Source organism: Camelus bactrianus, chromosome 3 (genome assembly GCF_048773025.1).
Source record: "Camelus bactrianus isolate YW-2024 breed Bactrian camel chromosome 3, ASM4877302v1, whole genome shotgun sequence".
In the NCBI taxonomy this organism is placed as follows: domain Eukaryota; kingdom Metazoa; phylum Chordata; class Mammalia; order Artiodactyla; family Camelidae; genus Camelus; species Camelus bactrianus.
The window spans coordinates 108,885,220-108,906,008 of record NC_133541.1 but is presented as its reverse complement, the minus strand read 5'-3'; the positions used below and the strand labels follow the sequence as shown (position 1 = coordinate 108,906,008).

The window sequence follows — 20,789 nt, the reverse complement described above, 5'->3', positions numbered from 1 at the left end:
GAGCTATTTGAATTATGGAGTCTTAGTGAAACAGAATTTTAATCATCTTATAATACAAGACTCTTAAAACACGAAAGTCTTAAAATCTCTGAATAATAGAGTTAAAAATGTCAGTATATCATCAACTCTTGGAATAGCTGAATCTTGGAACTCTGGTATCTTAGAATCTCAAAAATCCATCTCCCCTATTGGTGAGTGATTGTGTCAAGAAAAGATGACTCAGAAGCAAACCTCATGATCCACCTAAACTTCCACTTAGCCAATTTCCTCAGCTGCAAATAAAGCCTCAGAGAGTTTAGTGTTGTTAATCACCTGTCCCTCCACTGTCAAACAGATACTAGATACTAGAAGGTTCTTGTATAGAATGGAAATTTACTTCCTTTTAACTTTTCTCAAAGTCTTCCAAAGCACACCAGTAAGAAACCTGCCCCTCAGCCACATCTTTTGGAGCAGGGTTTCTTGCAGTGATAATTCCGTTTAACAGGAGGCATTTGGAGTTGGAAGAGGCTTCACAACACCAAGAAACTGACTCATTGCATAACTGTGGTCCCTAGTTAAGGGAGGAAACTTTTGCCTTCCCCAGCAATCCTAAAAACTGTCAGGTGGGCAAGCCACCTACGGCACAAAGTCTGGTTTGTTCCTGTTGCTTGACTTCTGGAAGCTCTGTCTCATCTTTTTAGAGGGAGATCCCCTGGGCCAGTTTGCTATCAGCCAAGCTGGAGATGAGTGGAGAATTTTCTCAAGGAAGACCCTGGACCGTGAGCAGACGGCCAAATACTTGCTCCAAATCACAGCTTCCGATGGCAAGTTCCAGGCTTCGGTCCTCGTGGAGGTCTTCGTCCTGGACATCAATGATAACAGCCCACAGTGCTCACAGGTGAGAGCCTGGTGAGGGTGTAGTGCGAGTGGAGGCAAGGAAGCTGGAGTGAAGGGCAAGAGGAAGGAGAAGGACTCGGGGTACCACCTCTGGGGCTGGCCATCATTGATACCTGCACTTGCTTCACCCCAGCTGGCCTCAGACTAGTGCCCTAGGCAGGCACCATTCTAGGTAATTGCCTCCCCTCCCCTAGAAGGGATGTCACCAAACTCTTTAGAACCCATTGTCCATACCACACCCCCTACACTTCCTATAAAGGTCCTTTATTCTGCAAGACATATCTAGAAGTAAAGTAACTTCATTCTCCAAACACAGTCTGCTATGCCCAGTGGGGAGGCCCTTCCAAGGCTCAGCTTGTTAGCATGGCTCATTATTGTCCAATACATTCAAAGAGACCCACCCCCAGAGATGCCCAGCACCACTCACCATGCTTATATGTGCATATCCTCACATCTGCATGCATTATACAGACCAACAGATACCCTCCTTCTGGTTATACGTACACACAAGCAGGCAGGCAGGGGAGTTACATTTTTGACAAAGGAGGCTTTCCTACGGACCTCATATAATTCAACACTAAATTTTCCATGGAAAATGTTGAGTGGTGTGTGTATGTTTGTGTGTGTGTGTGTGTGTGTACGTGGAGGGGAACTACTCTTAAAGGGCATAAAACAACAATCACTGTCATACAGCTTTGCTTTTAAACTTTTTTTTTAAACATAGTAAATAATTTTTTAACTTTGGGGGATTTGCATTACTTCAAAGTTGCTAGATAAAGTTAAACTATTAACATTTAAATTTTATAACATCTCAAATTAACATACTTCAAATTTATATAAAATCCAACCATTTACTAATGCAAACTTATACCTATGTACTCACACACATACACATAGTCAAAGGGTCACCTGCAACTCTCTCTAAATATGCAAGTACCTATACATAAAACACACAGATACCCAGAAGCATACACCTACAAACCCACAACATTCATCCATCCCATGTACATATATAACTCACAAGAACATACTTACAAACGCATTTGCATATATGGATACCTCAGTTCTTCATACTTTATTTGCACACACATACGTACATATGGACACATACCTTGGAACGCACACAAATCATATATCTTATCATTTTCCCTCCTCTGTATTCTATATTCCAACCTCATAGAAGCATGAGAGAAAAAGAAAACTTGGGTTATCAAGGGGGGTGCATGGAAAATGTCTTTGAAGGATCCAATATGACCACCTGAGTCTAAAGGGCAGCCTCTGGGTGTTAAGAGTGGCCACAGGTTCCTCCTCTTTCCCCTCAGCATCCTTCCAACCAGCCCGCATGCTCCCCGTGCTGGGAGAGGCTGGGACCATGCTAAACCTGGCCTTCTCAGAGGTGGTCAACCACATCACCAGAGCCAGGGGAAAGAGACCTGGGGGGCTGTCTCCACACAGCCCCTCCAGGCACAAAACCTCCACCCAGAGCACATACAGAGGTCCATGCTCACCCACACCCTGCAGTGGGGGGACCAGTGTGCCTGGAAGCTATGTCCAGAGCCAGCAGCTGTAGGAACCCTGGGAGCTCCAGCCTCTCCTCTGTGCCACACCCCTTGCATTGCAGCAGGTCCTTCTAGGCCTGAGTGTGAGCTTTCAGGTGGTAGAACTTCTCTCTCATTCTCAGCTTTTCTGACTACGTCTCTTGTCATCTTTCTCCTTGTTTTTAATCTCTATTTTCCTTGCATTTTCCCTCTCATTCTCCAACCCTCTGTTCTCCTCCCCTCCTCTCTCTGCTTCTCCCCCCATCTGCCCCTTCATCTCTGTCCTCATATCTCTCACTCTGCTTCTCTCTGCCTCTCTCTGGATCTCAGCATGTCTCCCTCTGCTTTGTCTTCCATCTTTAGCTTCTCTATACTGGCAAAGTCAGTGAAGATGTATCTCCAGGACATTTCATTCTGAAAGTTTCTGCAACAGACTTGGACTCCGACACCAATGCACAGATCACATACTCTCTGCACGGTCCTGGGGCGGATGAATTTAAGCTGGATCCTCATACAGGTAGGTTTCCTGAACTGCAGATCAAGCCAAGAACTGATTTACTGAAAAACGAGTGCCCAGTACCCCGGCTCCATGGATGAGAAACAGGAATTCCATTATCCATCCAACCGTTCACTCAGCAAAATGTATATTGGCCCTAAGTGCTGAGCATTCACTGGATGCTAAAGACATAATCAACACACTGATAAGACAAGATCTGTGTCTTTACAATTTAGTGGGAAAGCCAGTCATTAAATCAGTGGTTTGAAATGCACAGAATTAAAAAACCCAGGATGCTAGGGGAGGTTTGACAGGAAAACCAGACTTAAGCTTGGGAGCAGGGTTAAATAAAATCTCTCTGAAGAAATGTCATTTTAATGTGAGACTTGAGCACATTAAAAGTTAGTCATTGGGTAAGGGAGTGGTAGGGATGGACATTCAAGGCAGACGGAGAGTTTATACAAGGACCTTGTTTTGGGAAAGAGTGCGCACATCGGAAGACCTGACAGAGAGCCAGAAACTGGTGCACACAAGGTGGGGAAAGAGGGCAAAGGATAAGGCCCTCAGGGCAGGCGGTGCCATGTCCCCCACTGAGAACCACTGAAGGATGCAGGCAGGTGAGTCATGGTCAAAGACATGATCTCAAGGTTGTATGCTGCAGACTGGAGATAAAACCTCATAGCACTGTTGCCAGGATCCCAATAAATAAAGTATATAGAAATCTAGCCCAGGTCTGGCACATAGTAAAAGTTCAGTAGAATATGGTTTCCACTGTCATTATCATTAGTTAGGGGACAAAGCAGAGAGAGGGAAGCAGAGAACCCAGCAGGCAGACCAGGAACACTTGGGAGAGGCTGGGCTATGAGAAACTGGTGGAGAAGACAGGGTGGAAGCTGCTTCTTTGGAAAAGGTGGGGTCCCTGTCCTGCTGCTGTAGGGGAGGGTGTGGCGACGGGCAGCACAGAAGGCCCAGGTCACAGAGGGCCAGCTGCTCACACTTGGCTTTGAACCAGTAGCTCAAAGGATGCCTTGGAAATTCCTGTGCAGGGAGGTGGCAGGTGAGAGTCAGTATCCCAGGAAGCTGTCTGGTAGATGGGAGTCAGCAGTGCCCGTCCCGATCCCAGCATAGGCATGCTGAGTCATCCTAAGTAGGTGACCTAATCTCTTTCTGCTGCTGTTTGTTCAGCTGCAGGATGATCAGTAGGGTCTTAAAAAAAAAAAACAACTCAGCTGTTTTTTTTTTGGAGTATGGAAATAATACACGTTCATTGTACAAAAATTCAAACCACATAGGCGTGTTATTATGAGGACATTGGAAAGTCTTCATAAGAACCAGTCTCTTCCGCAAAGATAAGCACTCTTGGTATATATTCTTTCAGACTGGTTTTCTGTGCATTCCCCCAAGTCTCTATATAGCATTCTATTTTGTGACTTGCTTTTTTTCTCGTAGCGATATCTTGGAGATATTAACAAGGCACCACATAGAGCTTTATCATAATTCCTTTTTGGTTGCACAGTATCTTGTTGCATGACTAAATGATAATATATTTAACCAGTATCTTTTTGAAAGACACACAAGATGTCGTCAGTATGTTGTTATTTATGAAGAATGCTGCAGAGACCATCTCTATGTATATTTTTATCCTTGGCTTGATGATTCTGTAGAATACATTCCTAGAAGTGAAACTATGGGCTGAAGGTTAAACACATTTCATGTGCTGTTATAAACTGCCTAACTGGCCTTTAAAAGTGTCGTGCCTTTTGGTAGCTCATTGGTGTGGACCCTAAACTGGGGACGTGCTAGAGGAGTGTGACCAGGGAGGCAAGCAGGTGTGGGGAGACACAGGATGAGCGTCTTTCATGAGTACACAGGCCTGACCCTTTTCTCTGTGACAGCACTCTGTGTGGCTGAGATTTTATCACACAGACATCTGGAAGGCACACGCCAGGGTCACGGCCCCAAGAGAAAGCTCACTTGCTGTCCTTTCTCCGGCCAGGGGAGCTGATCACACTCACAGCACTAGACCGAGAGAGGAAGGATGTATACAGCCTTGTTGCCAAGGCGACAGATGGAGGCGGCCAATCCTGCCAGGCGGATGTGACCCTTCACGTGGAGGATGTGAATGACAACGCCCCCTGGTTCTTCCCCAGCCACTGTACTGTGGCGGTCTTCGACAACACCACGGTGAACACCCCTGTGGCGGTGGTACTGGCCAGGGATCCTGACCAAGGTGAGAAAGAGAAGGACTGGAGGCCATTTGCTTATGGGGTCACCCTGGGCGAGGGTTTGGCTCTCTCTGTGTTGCTCTGGGACTGGCAAGGGACTGTACCTCCCTCCTGAGTCTACAGACACTTATAAGTAGAAAATATCCATAAACTGCATATCTAAGTGCTAAGTGATGAAGAGTTTGGTAATGTTTCAAGGCCCGTATGGGGTATTTCAGCCTCATTGTTTCTCACTGCCACTTAGACCTAGAGCCCTTCCAGTTCCACTGTTTAACCTCAGGAACATTTTGAATACAAACATTTAATTTGAAATACACCAATCAGAATTATTCAACTCTGATTAACCTGGCCACAAGAAAGAACCTTAAGGCACAAACTCCACTAGGTCTATTAAATTCTTGGATCAATTTTCTATAAAATGAAGTGGAATATTTTAGATTTTATTTTTAGGTTTAAATATTTTATATGTTAATTTTAATGACATTATTTTCATTAGGATTAACTCTTTTCTGTTTAATATTTACAAAGAAAACTGGATTTGCCTTGTATTCATTCCACATTATAACATTTATAGCTTCTGCCATCATGAAGTGCTTCATTGTGGAGATATGTATTTTTACATAGACACATAAATATGTAAATATACACATATCCAATTTTCTTGAATCAAATTATATAATTTAAGTGGGGTAAAAAATGCCCTCAGGGTCAAAATAACCAGATGAACACAGGAGATGATGATGATGATGACGATGATGATAAAAAGTAGGGTCAAAACACCCTGCTTTGTTCCACACCAACAGAGTAAATTTAAGACTTCCTGGAGGAAGTGAGTTTTAGTTTGGCATTGATGGAGGTAAAAGATTTTGGGGGGATGCAGGGGTTCCAGGGAGGGCAAATAGTGCAAAAAGGCATCTAATGGCTAAAGGCCTTGCAAATGCTCCATTGGCCGGTGCTTACACACCTCCAGGGACAGGAAGCTCCCTCCTTCCCAGGCAGCCCCTTCCTTCTATGGAACCAGATAATTATCAAGTCCCATCTTTTGGAGCTGACACCTGTCAGTCCCGGTGCTGCCCTCTGTAGCCACACAAATCCCCCAGACCCTTGCCCATGACAGCCCTTCCAAGCCTGGGAGAGAGTGACTACCTACTCCTGCCTCAAGGTTCCCTTTCTGGGTGAAGGAGCCATAGTTTCTTCAATCTTGTGTTTCCAATCCCACCTCCTTGTAGGACACATCCTTTGGCCTTGCACCAATGAACCAGTAAACCTTCAAAACTGTTATTATTATTCTAAATCAAATATTCCACCTCAATATTTCAAATGTGGCCTCACTCGCAGTTTTCTCTCTTCAGAAAAACTATGGTCTTTTCAGAAAAATGCCTATATGGGAGAACTGCATGGTATGCACATTTAATTCATGTAAATTCAACAAATGTGGGGGGTATGTCCCCACGTGTGTGTGAGACTTGAGGCCCACGGGCTCAGGGCCTGTGCTCCTCCCACTGGGTGAGGATTTCACAGCTGAGCATTAAATGTTGGTGTTCTTTAGACATGATGGTCCCTACACGAGCCAACTGCTTCAACTGGTCCACAACCAAAGGACATAATAGCATCTGAAACAAAGCTGGAAAAACACAGTGCTTTGATTTACTAAGAACTTTCCATGGATACGTGCGTGTTTTTGTGTTTTTTTTTTTTTTTTACCTTTTATTTTGACATAATTATAAACTCGTAGTTAAGTTGCAAAACTAGTACTGAGAGGCCCATGCACCGTTCACCCAGCTTCCCCCAATGGCAGCATCTGTAGTACAATATCAAGGCTAGGAAACTGGTTCCAGGACATGACTGGTAACAGGACTCCAGTCTTATTCAGATTTCACAGTTCAATATGCATTCCTTTGAATGTGTGTGCATGTGCACTTCGATTCAATATCATTCCATGTACAGACTCATGTAACCACCACTACAATCAAGATACTGTTCTATCACAACCAAAGAACTTGCTATGGATGGTTTTGATCTTGCACAACTTTCACTTTAGAAGCTGACATTGGACCCTAATGTCCACAGAAGGAGCTTCAGATATTGCTAAGGGTCTGCAGAACAACCCTCCCCTTCACAGAATCCTTTCAATGAGGCCTTGAACTCCACCCCAGTCCAGATTCCCCCACACGAGAGGTTCTCACTCCTTCCAGCCTGAACATGTGAGCCTTTATGGGAATGCCGCCCGGCCCAGGCCCTCCTGTAGCTGAAACTTTGCTGCAGGCAGGGCCAGAGGAGGGTCTTTCTGTATGAATCATGCTCTCCATCTCCCCCACAGGCGCCAACGCCCAGGTGGTCTACTCTCTCACGGACTCTGCCGAAGGCCACTTTTCCATCGAGGCCACCACAGGCGTGATCCGGCTGGAGAAGCCATTGCAGGTCAGGCCACAGGCGGCCCTGGAGCTCACCGTCCGTGCCTCTGACCTAGGCACCCCGATACCACTGTCCACGCTGGGCACCGTCACCATCTCCGTGGTGGGCCTGGATGACTACCTGCCCGTGTTTCTGAGCACTGAGCACAGTGTGCAGGTACCTGAGGATGCCCCGCGTGGCACAGAGGTGCTGCGGCTGGCCACCCTCATTCGCCCAGGTGCTGAGAAGACCGGCTACCGCATGGTCAGCGGGAATGAGCAGGGGAAGTTCCACCTGGATGCCCACACAGGTGAGACAGCACCGAGGCAGCCCCAACCCTACACACACACACACACACACACACACACACACACACACACACAGTCTTGAGGAACGACGATGGATTTTTCGCATACCACAGCCCCTCCTTGGCATCTTTTGGCCCTTTCTTCACTCTGCATCTCTCCAGGTACCAAGTCCCTTCTTGCCCCCTGGGGCCGGCTTATATGGGAACATCACTTATTTCACTACATCCCCACACAGGACTCTGCGTTGAGGATTCTCTCTCCCAGTTTTCAGTTTCATGGTCCAGGCTCAGACCCAGCGCCAGGAAGCTGAGGCCACCATCCATCACTGGCAGCCAAGACACAAAGCACTTGTTGGAATCTGGGGTGTAAGCAGTTCAGGGCAAGGCTGTCTGCTTCCCCCAAACATCCTGGCACCCCTGAATTTTTCCTTATTCTCATGAAGAGAGAACTGCAGAAGAATCTAAGTCAGACCCACAGAATCCCATGGAAGGGCTTCAGAGGCTGCCCAGCCTACCAAACCCCATGCGTTCCCTCCCCACAGCACCTCTCTACTTCCTAAAGCAGCCGCTTTACTGTTGAGCAGTAGTTTTTAATTTTTATTATGGAGACTTTAAACATGTAAAAAATAGAGGGAACAGTATAATGGACCCCATGTTCTCATCACCCAGCTTCAATAATTATCAACATTCATCTACTCTGGTTTCATCTTTAACCCCCTGCCCCTCCATCCACCATTTGCTGCATTACTTTAAAGCAAATCTCAAAGATGATATCATTTGGTTGGTAAATACTTTGGTGTGCATCTCTAAATGATAAGGACTCCTTCTATAAATACAACCATAATACCATTATCACACCTAAAAGGTAATAATAATTCCTTAATATAGTCCAATACCCAGCCAAACAATTTTTCAGATTATCTCATAAATGTCTTTTTAAAGTTAGTTTGCTTGTCAACATCCCCCAAATGTCCACATATTACATTTGGTTGATGGGCAGTAATTTAAGTCTCTTTCAAGCTCTAGCATTTTCCTCTCCCTCTTTATTTCCTTCTGCCATTTATTTAATGAAAAATTTGGGAGATGTGTGTGGCAGGATTTTTGAATATTTTGGATTGGCTAGTTGTATCTTTATGATGTCACATAACATATCCCTCTAGCCCCTAGATTTCTTATAAATGACATTTGGATCAAAGGCCTTGATTAGGTTCAAACTCAATTTTTTGCCAACAGTGCTTCATACATGATGCTGGGCTCTCCTTTGCACCAGGTCGGGAGGCATATAATGGTTTACGAGTTCTTTATTCTGAGGTTAAGACTGACAGTGGGCTTGGAGGTTGTCAGTCTGATCCATTCACTATAGAATTCTCCATCAGCTCTTCTTCTGATGGTTTTAACAGCCTTTGATGATTATTTCCTAGATATATTATTTCATGGGGGGCTACAAAATGGTGATTTTCTAACCCTATCCTTCCTCACTCGTTTATTAATGAGTTATTTTATAAAGAATTTTCTGCTATTAACTATTCAGTTATCCAGGAACATCGGGAGGAATTCTTTTATGTTCCAGTTTTCAGAACAATAAATCTCTGCCCTAACAATCTGTTGACCAACTTTGGGTACTATAAAACTCTGTCATCTAAGTTCTGTCATTCACTAGCTGAGTGAGCTTGAACTCATCTGTTGGGAGCATCAGTTGACTCACCTAGAAAATGGAAATCACACTTGCTCCTGCTCTACAGGGTTATTACAGATCTACCTGAGATAAGAGTTAATATTGTAAGTTTAAATGAGATTTCAATGAAATAGTACAGAAATAAATGAGGGAAACACTGCTGTTGAGAATGGTAATAGGGAAAATGAGAGGAGATGGAGGGGAAGGGGGACGTGATGGGGAAAGGAAAATAGAGAGGGAGATGATGGAGGAGGTGATGGAGGAAATCTGTCTCTCCCAAGCTGGATGAGCTGCTTCTCCTGGGGTTTGGCTCAAGACCCCTCAGCAATCTGCCTCTGTGGTCTCAACTGCCTCAGTGCTCCCATCACCTCTTGTTTCTTCAGGAATACTCTACGTCAACAGGAGCCTGGACTTTGAGACAAGCCCCAAGTACTTCCTGTCCATTGAGTGCAGCCGGAAGGGCTCTTCCTCCCTCAGCGACATGACCACAATCGTGGTCAACATCACTGACATCAACGAACACCGGCCCAGATTCCCCCAGGATCTGTACAGCACGAGGGTCTTGGAGAATGCCATCGTGGGTGATGTAGTGCTCACGGTAAGGATCTGCAGTTTTGCACTCTAGGGGGCATGGACTCTGTGGGTTCTTATCTCCCTTCCCCCAGTCATCTACAAGCATGGATTATTGGATTATTTTATCAGTTAATACACCACAGACTTGACTCTGACATGTAGTCACTCAACAAAACTCTCTCATGACAAAAGGTCTCAGGGCCATGTTTTATAAGATCTAGATCAGAATGGGGCATGGGAGAAGCCCCAGAGGACTGCCAGAGGGACACAGAGTGTCAGTGTGGAGGGAAGGGAGGAAGGGGACACCAAATAACACCTCTTTGCATTTAAACTTGTAATTGCTCCACACTTCATGGAGTGAAACAAACTCTGCATGCCCATATTCAAGGTTCTCATCTCCTTCCACTCTCTGACATGCACCCCATGCTCCAAACACACAGCAAGATGTGCCTTTCCCCATCCTCTGCACTCTCGTACTTCTGCCTGGAATGCTGACTCTGCTCCCAGAAGCTCCTTATCCTTCAAGGTTTCATGACTCCTCTTCTAATCTCCCCGAGTGAAATCTATCACCATAAAACTGATCATACTTCACCCCAGATTAGGTTTGCCCATAAAATAAGACATTAAGCTCCCTGAGGGCATATCCATTTTGGTACATTCCTCAACTTATAGCACAGGACCCTAGCACCCTGTAAGTTATGAGTGAATGAATGGATCAATCAATAAACCACAACCTGCTGACATCCACACTAGGATGTAAAGGAAGAGATTCCTTTGGCAAGGATGACTGTGGTCCAGGGACTGCCAGCCCAAGGGCAGTCTAGGGGGCAGGGACATATCTGTGCCTCCTAGGGGCCAAGATTCCTTTCTGGTCCCTTTTGCCCCTCCATTTACAGCCATCCCCCCTCTCCACTGCAGGTGTCAGCGACTGATGAAGATGGTCCCCTAAACAGCGCCATCACCTACAGCCTGGTAGGAGGGAACCAGCTCGGGCACTTCGCTATCCACCCCAAGAAAGGGGAGCTACAAGTGGCCAAGGCCCTGGATTGGGAACAGGTGAGTCATGTGGGACGGGCTCATTCCTAGCTCATCAGAGCAGAATACAGCCCCGCAGCAGGTTCAGAAGATGAACTGTGGTCAACACCCCATCCTAACACTTTTTCATACCTGCCTTCAGTGTCTCCCACTTCCTTTCTCTGGGGGACCTCTGTGGCCTGTGAGGCCAGAGTCAGGAGAGGGACTGAGTGACCTTTAACCTTCCCTGGAAGAGCTCAGGCCAGCTTCTCACTATTAACCAGGCATCATTAGATGATTATAACAAGTTATCATTATGTGCCAGGAACTTTGCTTATGTGCTTTACATACATTATGCCATTTGCTCGTTAAAATAATCCTAGGAGATGGGCCTGCTATCAACCTCACAAAAGTTTAGTCATTTTTCCCAAGGTCTCACAGCTTGTAAATGGTTAAACTGGACATCAAATCTATTTCTGTCTGACTTGGAACCTGGGCCCTAAGATGCTATGGGAGGGCAATGGGGACGGGCATAGGGGAGTGTCTCCATCTTATTTCTCTGAAAATATTAGTCATGAATCAAGGGGCAGAACTGAGGGGTCTTGTTGCTAACTCTCCACCGGGCATCTTGCTGTAGACATCTAGCTATTCCCTGAGGCTCCGAGCCACAGACAGCGGGCGGCCCCCATTGCACGAGGACACAGACGTCGCTATCCAAGTGGTTGATGTCAATGACAACCCACCAAGATTCTTCCAGCTCAACTACAGCACCTCTGTCCAGGTACACTCAAGCTTCCAAAGGCATCCTGAACCTATCTTCCTTTCATTTTTCCTAGTAAACGGTGCTTACCACTGGTACCAGTCCACTCAAATCCACCCAAGGACTGTGACCTTGCATTGATAACCCTAATGGCAACATAGCCTCCTGAAGGGGATTATGAATTACACAATTAAGAATTATCAGGCACTGTGCTAGGCAATTACACATCCATTATCTCAGGACTCACACAGCCACATGGAACTTGAACCCAGAAGATTTTCCAGATTCCAAGTAATTTCCACCATACTAATGGTTTGCAAATGGGATTCAGAGACTTTGGGATTCTATGGGGAATTATGACCCTAAGGGGTGAGAGGCAGTGGGTAGGAGGACAGAGTTCTGGGTCCCATGATGCATCAGCCAGGGTCATCCCACTTTACCTGTTTTATATATCATGAATTAGGATGCTTTGGCTGCAAATAAAGGATCACCTGACTAAAAGTTTACTAAATCATAAGGACTTATTATTTCACATAACAAAAGATCTGATAGTGTGACATTGTATTCCAGAATTAGTTATTTCAGCAGGAAAATAATATCACAACTTTGGGTTACCTTCTTCGAAATTCCCTCACCTTCTCCCTCAAGGTTCCATAATGGCTGCTGCAGCTCTCGCATCACATCCTTGCCTAACCATCTTCAAAGGCAAACAGAAGGGGACTTCTTTTGCAGAATCTGTTTTTATCAGAGAAGAAGACTTTTCAGAACTCCCACCTGGTAGACTCCTCTGATGGTCAGAAATGGATTACATGATCACCCTTAAATTTAAAAACTGGCACAGGGGATCAGAATATTATAACTGACTTAAGCCACTCATAGTCCATCTCCTCTTAGGAGGGGCATATCTTTTCTGAGGATGTTGCCACCCCACATCTGAACAGAAGTAGGGTTTTGTAAAAAGGGAAGGGAAAAATGTCTATTGGATAGACAACTACCAGTTTCTGGCTCATTTTGTTTCTGTTTGTAGGTTTTGATGCTAAAAAGACAGTAAACAACCATCGTGTTATAGCACACTGAATTCTTGTTTTATAGAACAAAGACTGGAATGACACCCAGGGGATCTCAGTTGAATTTCTAACCATCTTTGAATTTTCTCAGTCTATGTGGGTTCCACTGGTCCTCTAAGCAGGAAACCATTTATAGGTGTTCAACTGGCCCTGTGAATCACAAAATTCCTATGGATCCCAGGCACCAATTTATCAATATGAGTCATCAGCTATGTGACTTGGGCAAGTCACCTCTCTGTAGGATAAAGGGACTCTAAAGACCCTTCCAGCCCCAGTGGGCTTTCTTCTAAAACCCGGCACTGCCCTCAGGAAGCTCTGGGCCAAAGTAAGTCAACAACCAATTCATAGACAGGGAGAATGAATGAATGAGAGCTCCCGGTGCAGGCGTGGCCTGGGAGCAGTCAGGGTGCCAGGACTCATCCCAGAGAAGGGGATGCAGAAAGATATGGAAGGACTAGGACTCACTTTGCTCTTTGATTTCCTGTCACTCTTGATCTCAGGAAAACTCCCCCATTGGCAGCAAAGTCCTGCAGCTGATCCTGAGTGACCCGGACTCCCCAGAGAATGGCCCCCCCTACTCATTTCGAATCACCAAGGGAAACCATGGCTCTGCCTTCCGAGTGACCCCAGATGGATGGCTGGTGACCACAAGGGGCCTCAGCAAGAGAGTCCAGGAATGGTATCAGCTTCAGATCGAGGTGAGAGCAGTGTTGGGTCACTGGTGGTGACTATGGGGACAGACAAAAGCACTATCAGTGCTTTTCATATTAGAAAAAACAATGTACAGAGTTCTTACTATGTGCCAGGCGCTGAGCTGAGTGCCTCACGTGCATCTCTGCGCTAAATACCCACAACATGCTTTAGGGTGGGTATGGTCATTACCCCCAGTTTCCAGATGTGGTCATTGAGGCACACAGAGGTTAAGTGACTGGAGTAAAATATTACTACTACTAACTGGTAGAGCTGGGTTGCTTCAAACCCAAGCTCTCTGACTCCGGAGCCCAAGCTCTTAATTCCTGCCCTGCTCCCAGATAGAAGGGAATCCCCTCACCCTGGCCTCTAACTCCTGGTGTTTGGCCAGAACAGCTCTCTGAATCTCAGGTCTAGTCAAAGGCCTGCCTCTGAGAATCGGTGTTGTTATCAAAGTGGGTTCACTTTGTCCAACTGCACAGCAAACCGACCGAAGTTTGCAGCAAGAGAGGGTTTACTAGCAAGGCAGCCAAGCCAGGAGATAGAAGAACAAGTCTCAGATCCACCTCCCCAACGGTGAGGGGCCCAGGGTATTTATGGGACAAAGAAGAAAGAAGCAGGGGGTCTGAAGCGTGGGGACCACAGGGAGCGGGGACTGGAAAAAGGTGCGGTAACCATCGCTCTGCGCAGGTGTAACTAGGCTGCAGGCCTCTGCACGTTCAGAAACGGAGGCACTTAGCACTACCTGAGGGTGGAGTTTTCCGCCCTCTGACGTCAAGGTCACCAAGCAGACACTTGAGCATGCCCAGTTAAAGGGTCGTGGTCTGACCCAGTCTTAACCAGCTCAGATCTAACTAGACACAGCTGACTCCAAGTCCTGAGAAACAACTCAGGCAAACATCTTATTGTTTAGGCTACAGTGCTGCTTGGAGGACATACAAGTGGTAAAATGACCCTGCTTAGTGAAGGCTTGCCCAACCGAGAGCCTGACATGACACTCGAAATTCCCTTTCTGTCACTTCTTCTCCTCCCTCAGGACTCAGCTCAAGTGTCAACTTCTCAGAGACACCTTCCTTCCCATCTGATGGAAGCCAGGTCTCTCCCCATTCAGATCTCAGTCACACGCTCCATTTATCTGAGTCTGATCTCTTGTTTATTTGACAACTTACTCACTGTCTCTTTTTTTCTGATCGTAGTAGAGGGCCTGGCCCATACAAGGCACTCAATAAATATTTGTTGGCTGAGCTGAAGAAGACATGCCCACCCTGACCCCGACCCCAGTCACAGAGGTAAAGGGGAGTAAGAGAACCTCCTTAGGCTGACAGGGGCCATGAAGGATACATCCTGGTATTGCTAGGAGACATTTGATGACTCTTCTAAGGACAAAGACAGAATGAGAGCATTTCAAGAGGAAGGAGGCCACTTGTGGCTGGAGAGGTTCAGGAGGGGCTCAGAGAGGTGTCAGAAGGGAAGATGGAGTTAAGTTTCACCATGTGGTATGGGATGTAACTCCCTCCACAAAGGCCTCAGTGCTTCCGGAGTTCATTTTCCTTTTCAAATGTGACAGCACGCTGAGCCTGCTCCCTAGCAGAGGGACACGGCTCCCTGAGGAGCCCCAGACAGCTGCAGTCCTGTGGTAACGCGATGCCTGCTTTGCCCACAGGTGTCAGACAGCGGCACCCCTCCCCTCTCATCTTCGACGTTGGTCAGGGTCCACATCAGGGAGCAGAGCCACTACCCACCCTCCGCCCTCCCACTGGAGATTTTCATCACCATCGGGGAGGAGGAGTTCCAGGGCGGCATGGTGGGCAAAATCCATGCCACAGATCGAGACCCACAGGACACACTGACCTACAGCCTGGCAGGAGAGGAGAGACTGGGCAGGCGCTTCTCAGTGGGCGCGTCCGATGGCAAGATCATCGCCACCCAGGGGCTGCCTCGTGGTCGCTACGCGTTCAACGTCACAGTCAGTGACGGGACATTCTCCACCACTGCCGGGGTCCACGTCCATGTCTGGCATGTGGGGCAGGAGGCTCTGCAACAGACCATGTGGCTGGGCTTCCACCAGCTAACCCCAGAGGAGCTGGTGAGTGACCACTGGAGGAACCTGCAGAGGTTCCTCAGCAACCAGCTGGACATCAAACGAGCCAACATCCACCTGGCCAGCCTGCAGCCCGCAGAGGCCACAGCCGGGGTGGACATGCTTCTGGTCTTTGAGGGGCATTCCGGAACCTTCTACAAGCTCCAGGAGCTGGCATCCATCATCACTCGCTCAGCCAAGGAGATGGAGCACTCAGTGGGAATTCAGATGAGGTCAGCCATGCCCGTGATGCTCTGCCAGGGGCCAAGCTGCCAGGGGCAAATCTGCCAAGAGACAGCGCACCTGGAGCCCAGGGTTGGGCCCACATACAGCACAGCCAGGCTTAGCATCCTGACCCCGCGGCACCGCCTGGAGAGGAACTGCTCCTGTAATGGTGAGGAATGGGCCTCCCCCAGGGCACCCCGCGCTGCTGGGCCAGCCAGCCGGACTCTAGGGATGGAGATCCCGGGGAGGGGGGAAGGAGTGCTCTGTGGGGTAGTTTTAACAGGGCTAAAGGCCACAAACCACTGTGAGACAGACGTGGACTCACAATATCTAGTCATGGAATAGACCCTTTTGGACCCTAGTCGTGGTCACGTAGTCATGGACCCTAGTACTTGTCACTTTTTGTAATTCTGAAAATAATGGTAAGGATATAAGAGGCAGTTCAGCATCATGCATGAAAGCACAGATTCTGGCATTGGGGTGCTGAGTTCAAATCACAGCTCTGCCACTTGCTAGCCATGCGAGCTGAGAAAATTATTTAACCTCTCTGCACCTTTGCACTGTCGTATGGATTGAAGGAGTATTAAGTATCAAGTGCTCCCTTAGAAAAGTGCCTGACATAGAGAAGGCGGTCAGTTAACCTAAGTTACGCTGCTACTATTGCTATAGCCTGATGGTTTTAACCTCAGTGTTTAGATTAGACAGCTCAGGTTTAAATTCCAGCTCTGTCATTTACTAGCTGTGCAACGCTGGGTGGATTACTAAAACCTCTGAGCTTTAGTTTCTCATCCTTGAAATAATGAAGATAATATCATCTGCCTCCTTGAGTTGGTTTGGGGAGTAAATTACTTAATGGATATGAAGCATTTTAACCCGTCTCGTACTAAGCACTCCATCAACGGTGGCTGTCATTCACACAGTAGCATTGCTGTTATAAGGACTCTGCTATGTGCCAGGCTCTGTGTGTATGTTATCTAAGCTCGTTGTCATCACAACCTTAGGAAGCAGGGTCACTGGCTCCATCTACAGTGGAAACTGTGATATGGGGATTGTATTGATTGCCTGAAACTGTACGGCCTCCAATGAAAGGCTGGCTGTTCAGATACCAGATACCTGTGTGTCCCACTCTAAAGCCTGAGTTCTTCCCCAAACTCTTCAGGAACTCAGTGTTCTGATAGGACTCACCCCGGCGCCCCTGGCATTAGGACCAATGCATGGGACCGGCTCAGGTTCATTTGCAAAAGGAGAATGACATCACCTGCAGCTCACCATCGCCCCCTGCCTGGCCTGGCCTATGGGTCCGCTCAGTTTGCAGTAGGGAAATTCTTTCTAGGAAGATTTGTAAGCTTTCTCCAGGGCCTGCTGGATTTAGGCTGGGTGAGCCACTCTGGGAGTGTGGCAGGCGGCGAGGGGCTTTTCTTCTTGTGTCTCATACCCTGGAGTCGGCCACAGGAAAAGCTGTGATGGCTGAAGGTTCTCTCTTGACCCCCTGGCCTTGGACTGCAAAGGTCCTAAGAGTCAAGACTGTGCAAAAGCACCTAGGGAGTGTGTGTTTGTAAAGTGACCTGCTCCTGGGTGAAACACCTCCAGAGTTTTTCATTTAGAAGGTTTTGGGTCAGGTCTGGAATTGGCATTTTTTAGCCGGAACCTCAGGCAATTCTGAAGCAGGTGGGCCAGGGGCTGCACTTTGAGAAATACTAGATAAGCTGGCTTACCTATCACCAGAATCACTTGGAAAGAAGTTTGGTTTTTGTTTATCTGTTTGAACATTTTCGTGAAATATGACATACAGAAAGATCCATGTATCCTAAGTGTACAGCTCAACAAGTTTTCACAAACCAAATGCACTTGTGTAACCAGCCTAGCTCAAGGTAATCACCTAGATCAAGGATCAGAACATGATCAGCATCTTAGAAACCTACCTTGGGCTCTCTTCCAGTCACTACACCCATCATGGGGAGATTTTTAAAATACAGATTCTGGTGAATGTGCCACCAGAACTATAGAATCTTACTCTCTGAGGGTAGCACTCTGTATTTTAAAAGACTCTTTGGTGATAGGATATTCAGCCTGGTTAGAGAATTCTTAATCTAGATCATCTTCAATGTTCTACCCAATAACTACTGGCCGGGATGGAATTGCCAGCATCAGAGTGTTTTAGCTGTACGGTGTGACAGCATCTGAGGACCTTGTAATTCCCTGAGCCTCACTTTGTGGTTCGTCTTTCTCCTCCTTTTGGCCTGTGTTCTCTCTCTTCAACAATTCCTCTTCCCTAGGAATCTCGGGCTGGTCCCCTTCCCGTGACCACTGATAAGTTTATTCACACTGTGGTTTTAGGGATTTAATAGCTGAACTCACTTCCGGGAAGAGTGGATTTTTTTTTTTAATATGGAGAAGGCATTAATTAATAAAACACAGCATTTCCCAAAGGGGTTTCCACAGAATGCTATTTCTAGGGGCTAAGAGTAGGTGGTCCACATTAGAGGATCCCATAGTCAAATAAGCTTGAAAAACTCAGGTTGGGGTGAAGTCTCAGACTCCTCACCATGCAACTGTGCATTAGCAATTGCCACGGGGAATGGAGCACACAGGACCTGACAAGTTTTGGCCACATAATCTACCACTACCCTTTTCCTTTATCACAGAAGTCTCTCGACTTTTAGCAGCATTTCATTTGGGAAGTATTACCCAAATGATTATACTCCTAATGATGAAGGAGCTTTCTTGAGGCAAAAGAATCCTACGGTGGTTCTGAAATCACACATATATATAAAATCCTCTTTGACCTCCTTCTTCCCCAAGTGATGTCAGAAACAACTGGGAAACTATGGAGTATAGAAATTTTGATTTCCACGTATTTGATTAATGATATTTCTAGCTTGATTCCTGTTTTCTTAATGGTTTGAGCTCATAGTTTCTGACCCAAGTTGCGACCCAGGACAAAGGTCCCTGAGACCAAAGGATGGTGTGCAGGGTGATGGCTTCTGTCTAGCTGTGTGACCCTGGATAAGTAACCCTGCAGCCTCATTCCTTCATCTATAAAAAGTGAGCAATGGCCTTGCTCGCCTCCCAAGGGTTGAATGAAACAAAGTCAGTTCGAGGGCTCCATGGGGACCACTTCGTGTGGCAGCGACACCTCTGTGGCTTTCACAGGTACTGCCGCAAGGTTCAGCGGTCAGAGCTTTGGACGGTACAGTCTCCCAGAGGCTCAGAACTGGCACCTGCGTTTCCGCCTGAAAACACTCCAGCCACAGGCCATTCTCCTGTTCAGCAATAGGACAGTGGGTATCTCCCTGAAGGTAAGGCACTGCCAGCCTGAGAGATTTCATGTGGGCATTTCATGCAGGGGAGGTGGGGCAGCATGGGCATGGCCAAGAAGGCTAACTTCTGCAAAGAAATCCCTGCATGGATTTCAGGGATGCTGGGTATGACTATTAGGTCAGAACAAGAGACTTCCCAGCCATGATGGCTAAGGCCACCCCAACTGAAGATACATGTCCAAGTACAACAACAGAGGTCAGGCTGCTCTGTGGGATGAGAGAAAGAAGATAGATGAGTGAGGCCACCTAGACCTGGTCAATGCTTTTATCACTTTTGCTGAGTAATGGACCAGTGTTTCCCAAGATGGGTGGAAGGCTAGCTACCTCTGAGGGTGCTCAAGATGACAAACCCAGCATTCAGTTACATGGAAGCACATGGAGGAAATGTGAATTTCCATTCTAAGGGTCTTTCGGTCCTTCTGGTTATGTCTTGCAGAAAGTCTTAGAGTGCCTGCCTGGTTTTAACATCTCTATCACACATGCCATCTGCCATTGTGACACAGAGAAAGCAAACTTTGGTGGCTAGTTAGAATTTAATGCATTCAATAAGTATTTATCAAGCATCTACTGTGCAACAGGCACTGTTCCAGGTGCTTGGGTCTCATCAGTGAATAGACAAAAACCCCTCTTAGAGGTTTCATCCTACAGGGGGAGACTGACAATAAACATAAACATAATAAATCAGAAAATTATAGTTTGTCCAAATGTGAGAAGTGCTTTGGGTTAAAAAAAAAAAAGGTTAAGAGGGATCAGGAGTGTGGGGAGTTGGAATTTTAAATAAGGTGGTCAGGGAGGGCTTCACTGAGGTGATAACTGAACAATAATTGAAGCGGGCGAGGGAGTCAGCTATGTAGGCCTCTGATGGAACAGAATTCTAGGTAGAGGGAATAGTGATTGGCAGGACATTGCTTGGCATGTTTAAGGAACAGCTCAGACGTCTATACAGCTTAAGTGACGTGAGCAAGGGGGCAGTATTAGCAGGAGTTGAGGCAGAGGTTTAATAGGACGTGGACATAACCATAAAGGTCTCATAGACCGTTTAAGGACTTTGGCTTTTATTCTGAGCAAAGTGAGGGGCATTGAAAGGATTTGAGCAGAGAATTAATACGGTGTCAAAAGGGTCCTCATGGCTATTGTATTGAGAATAGACTTTAGAGGAACAAAGATAGAAGTGGAGCGACTCAGCCAAAAGACAGTCATTTGAGTGAGAGATGATGGCAGGTTAGATCAGGGTAATGACAGTAGACCTGGGAAGTAGAATTCAGATTCTGGATAGATTTTGAACATAAGGCCAACAGGACTTTCTGATGAACTGAATGAGGTCTGGGAAAGAAAGCAAGCAGTAAAATTCTTATCTGAGCAACCAGAAGGAAAGGAGTAGCTGCCAACAGACCTGGGCAAGGATCTGGATAGAGCAGGTCTGGGGGAGTTCAGTTTGGGACATGTGAGCTTGAGATGCTTATTAGACCTCCAAGTGGAAATGGATAAACAGTTAGTGAGAAAGGTCTGGACTGGAGATTAAGATCTGGGATGCTTCCATACACATCTG

General features: G+C 46.6%; 1 protein-coding gene across 1 annotated transcript in view; it reads left to right on the top strand.

The window, feature by feature from the left end:
- The window catches only part of FAT2 (FAT atypical cadherin 2), a 70,616-nt gene that overhangs the window by 41,272 nt on the left and 8,555 nt on the right, over nucleotides 1-20,789 (top strand). The window contains exons 11-20 of the mRNA XM_010970011.3: nucleotides 681-877; nucleotides 2,778-2,931; nucleotides 4,907-5,140; nucleotides 7,456-7,839; nucleotides 9,895-10,109; nucleotides 11,003-11,140; nucleotides 11,736-11,879; nucleotides 13,426-13,623; nucleotides 15,279-16,089; nucleotides 19,074-19,219. Coding sequence (XP_010968313.2) covers nucleotides 681-877; nucleotides 2,778-2,931; nucleotides 4,907-5,140; nucleotides 7,456-7,839; nucleotides 9,895-10,109; nucleotides 11,003-11,140; nucleotides 11,736-11,879; nucleotides 13,426-13,623; nucleotides 15,279-16,089; nucleotides 19,074-19,219 — 2,621 coding nt within the window. The remainder of the gene's footprint in view (nucleotides 1-680; nucleotides 878-2,777; nucleotides 2,932-4,906; nucleotides 5,141-7,455; nucleotides 7,840-9,894; nucleotides 10,110-11,002; nucleotides 11,141-11,735; nucleotides 11,880-13,425; nucleotides 13,624-15,278; nucleotides 16,090-19,073; nucleotides 19,220-20,789) is intronic.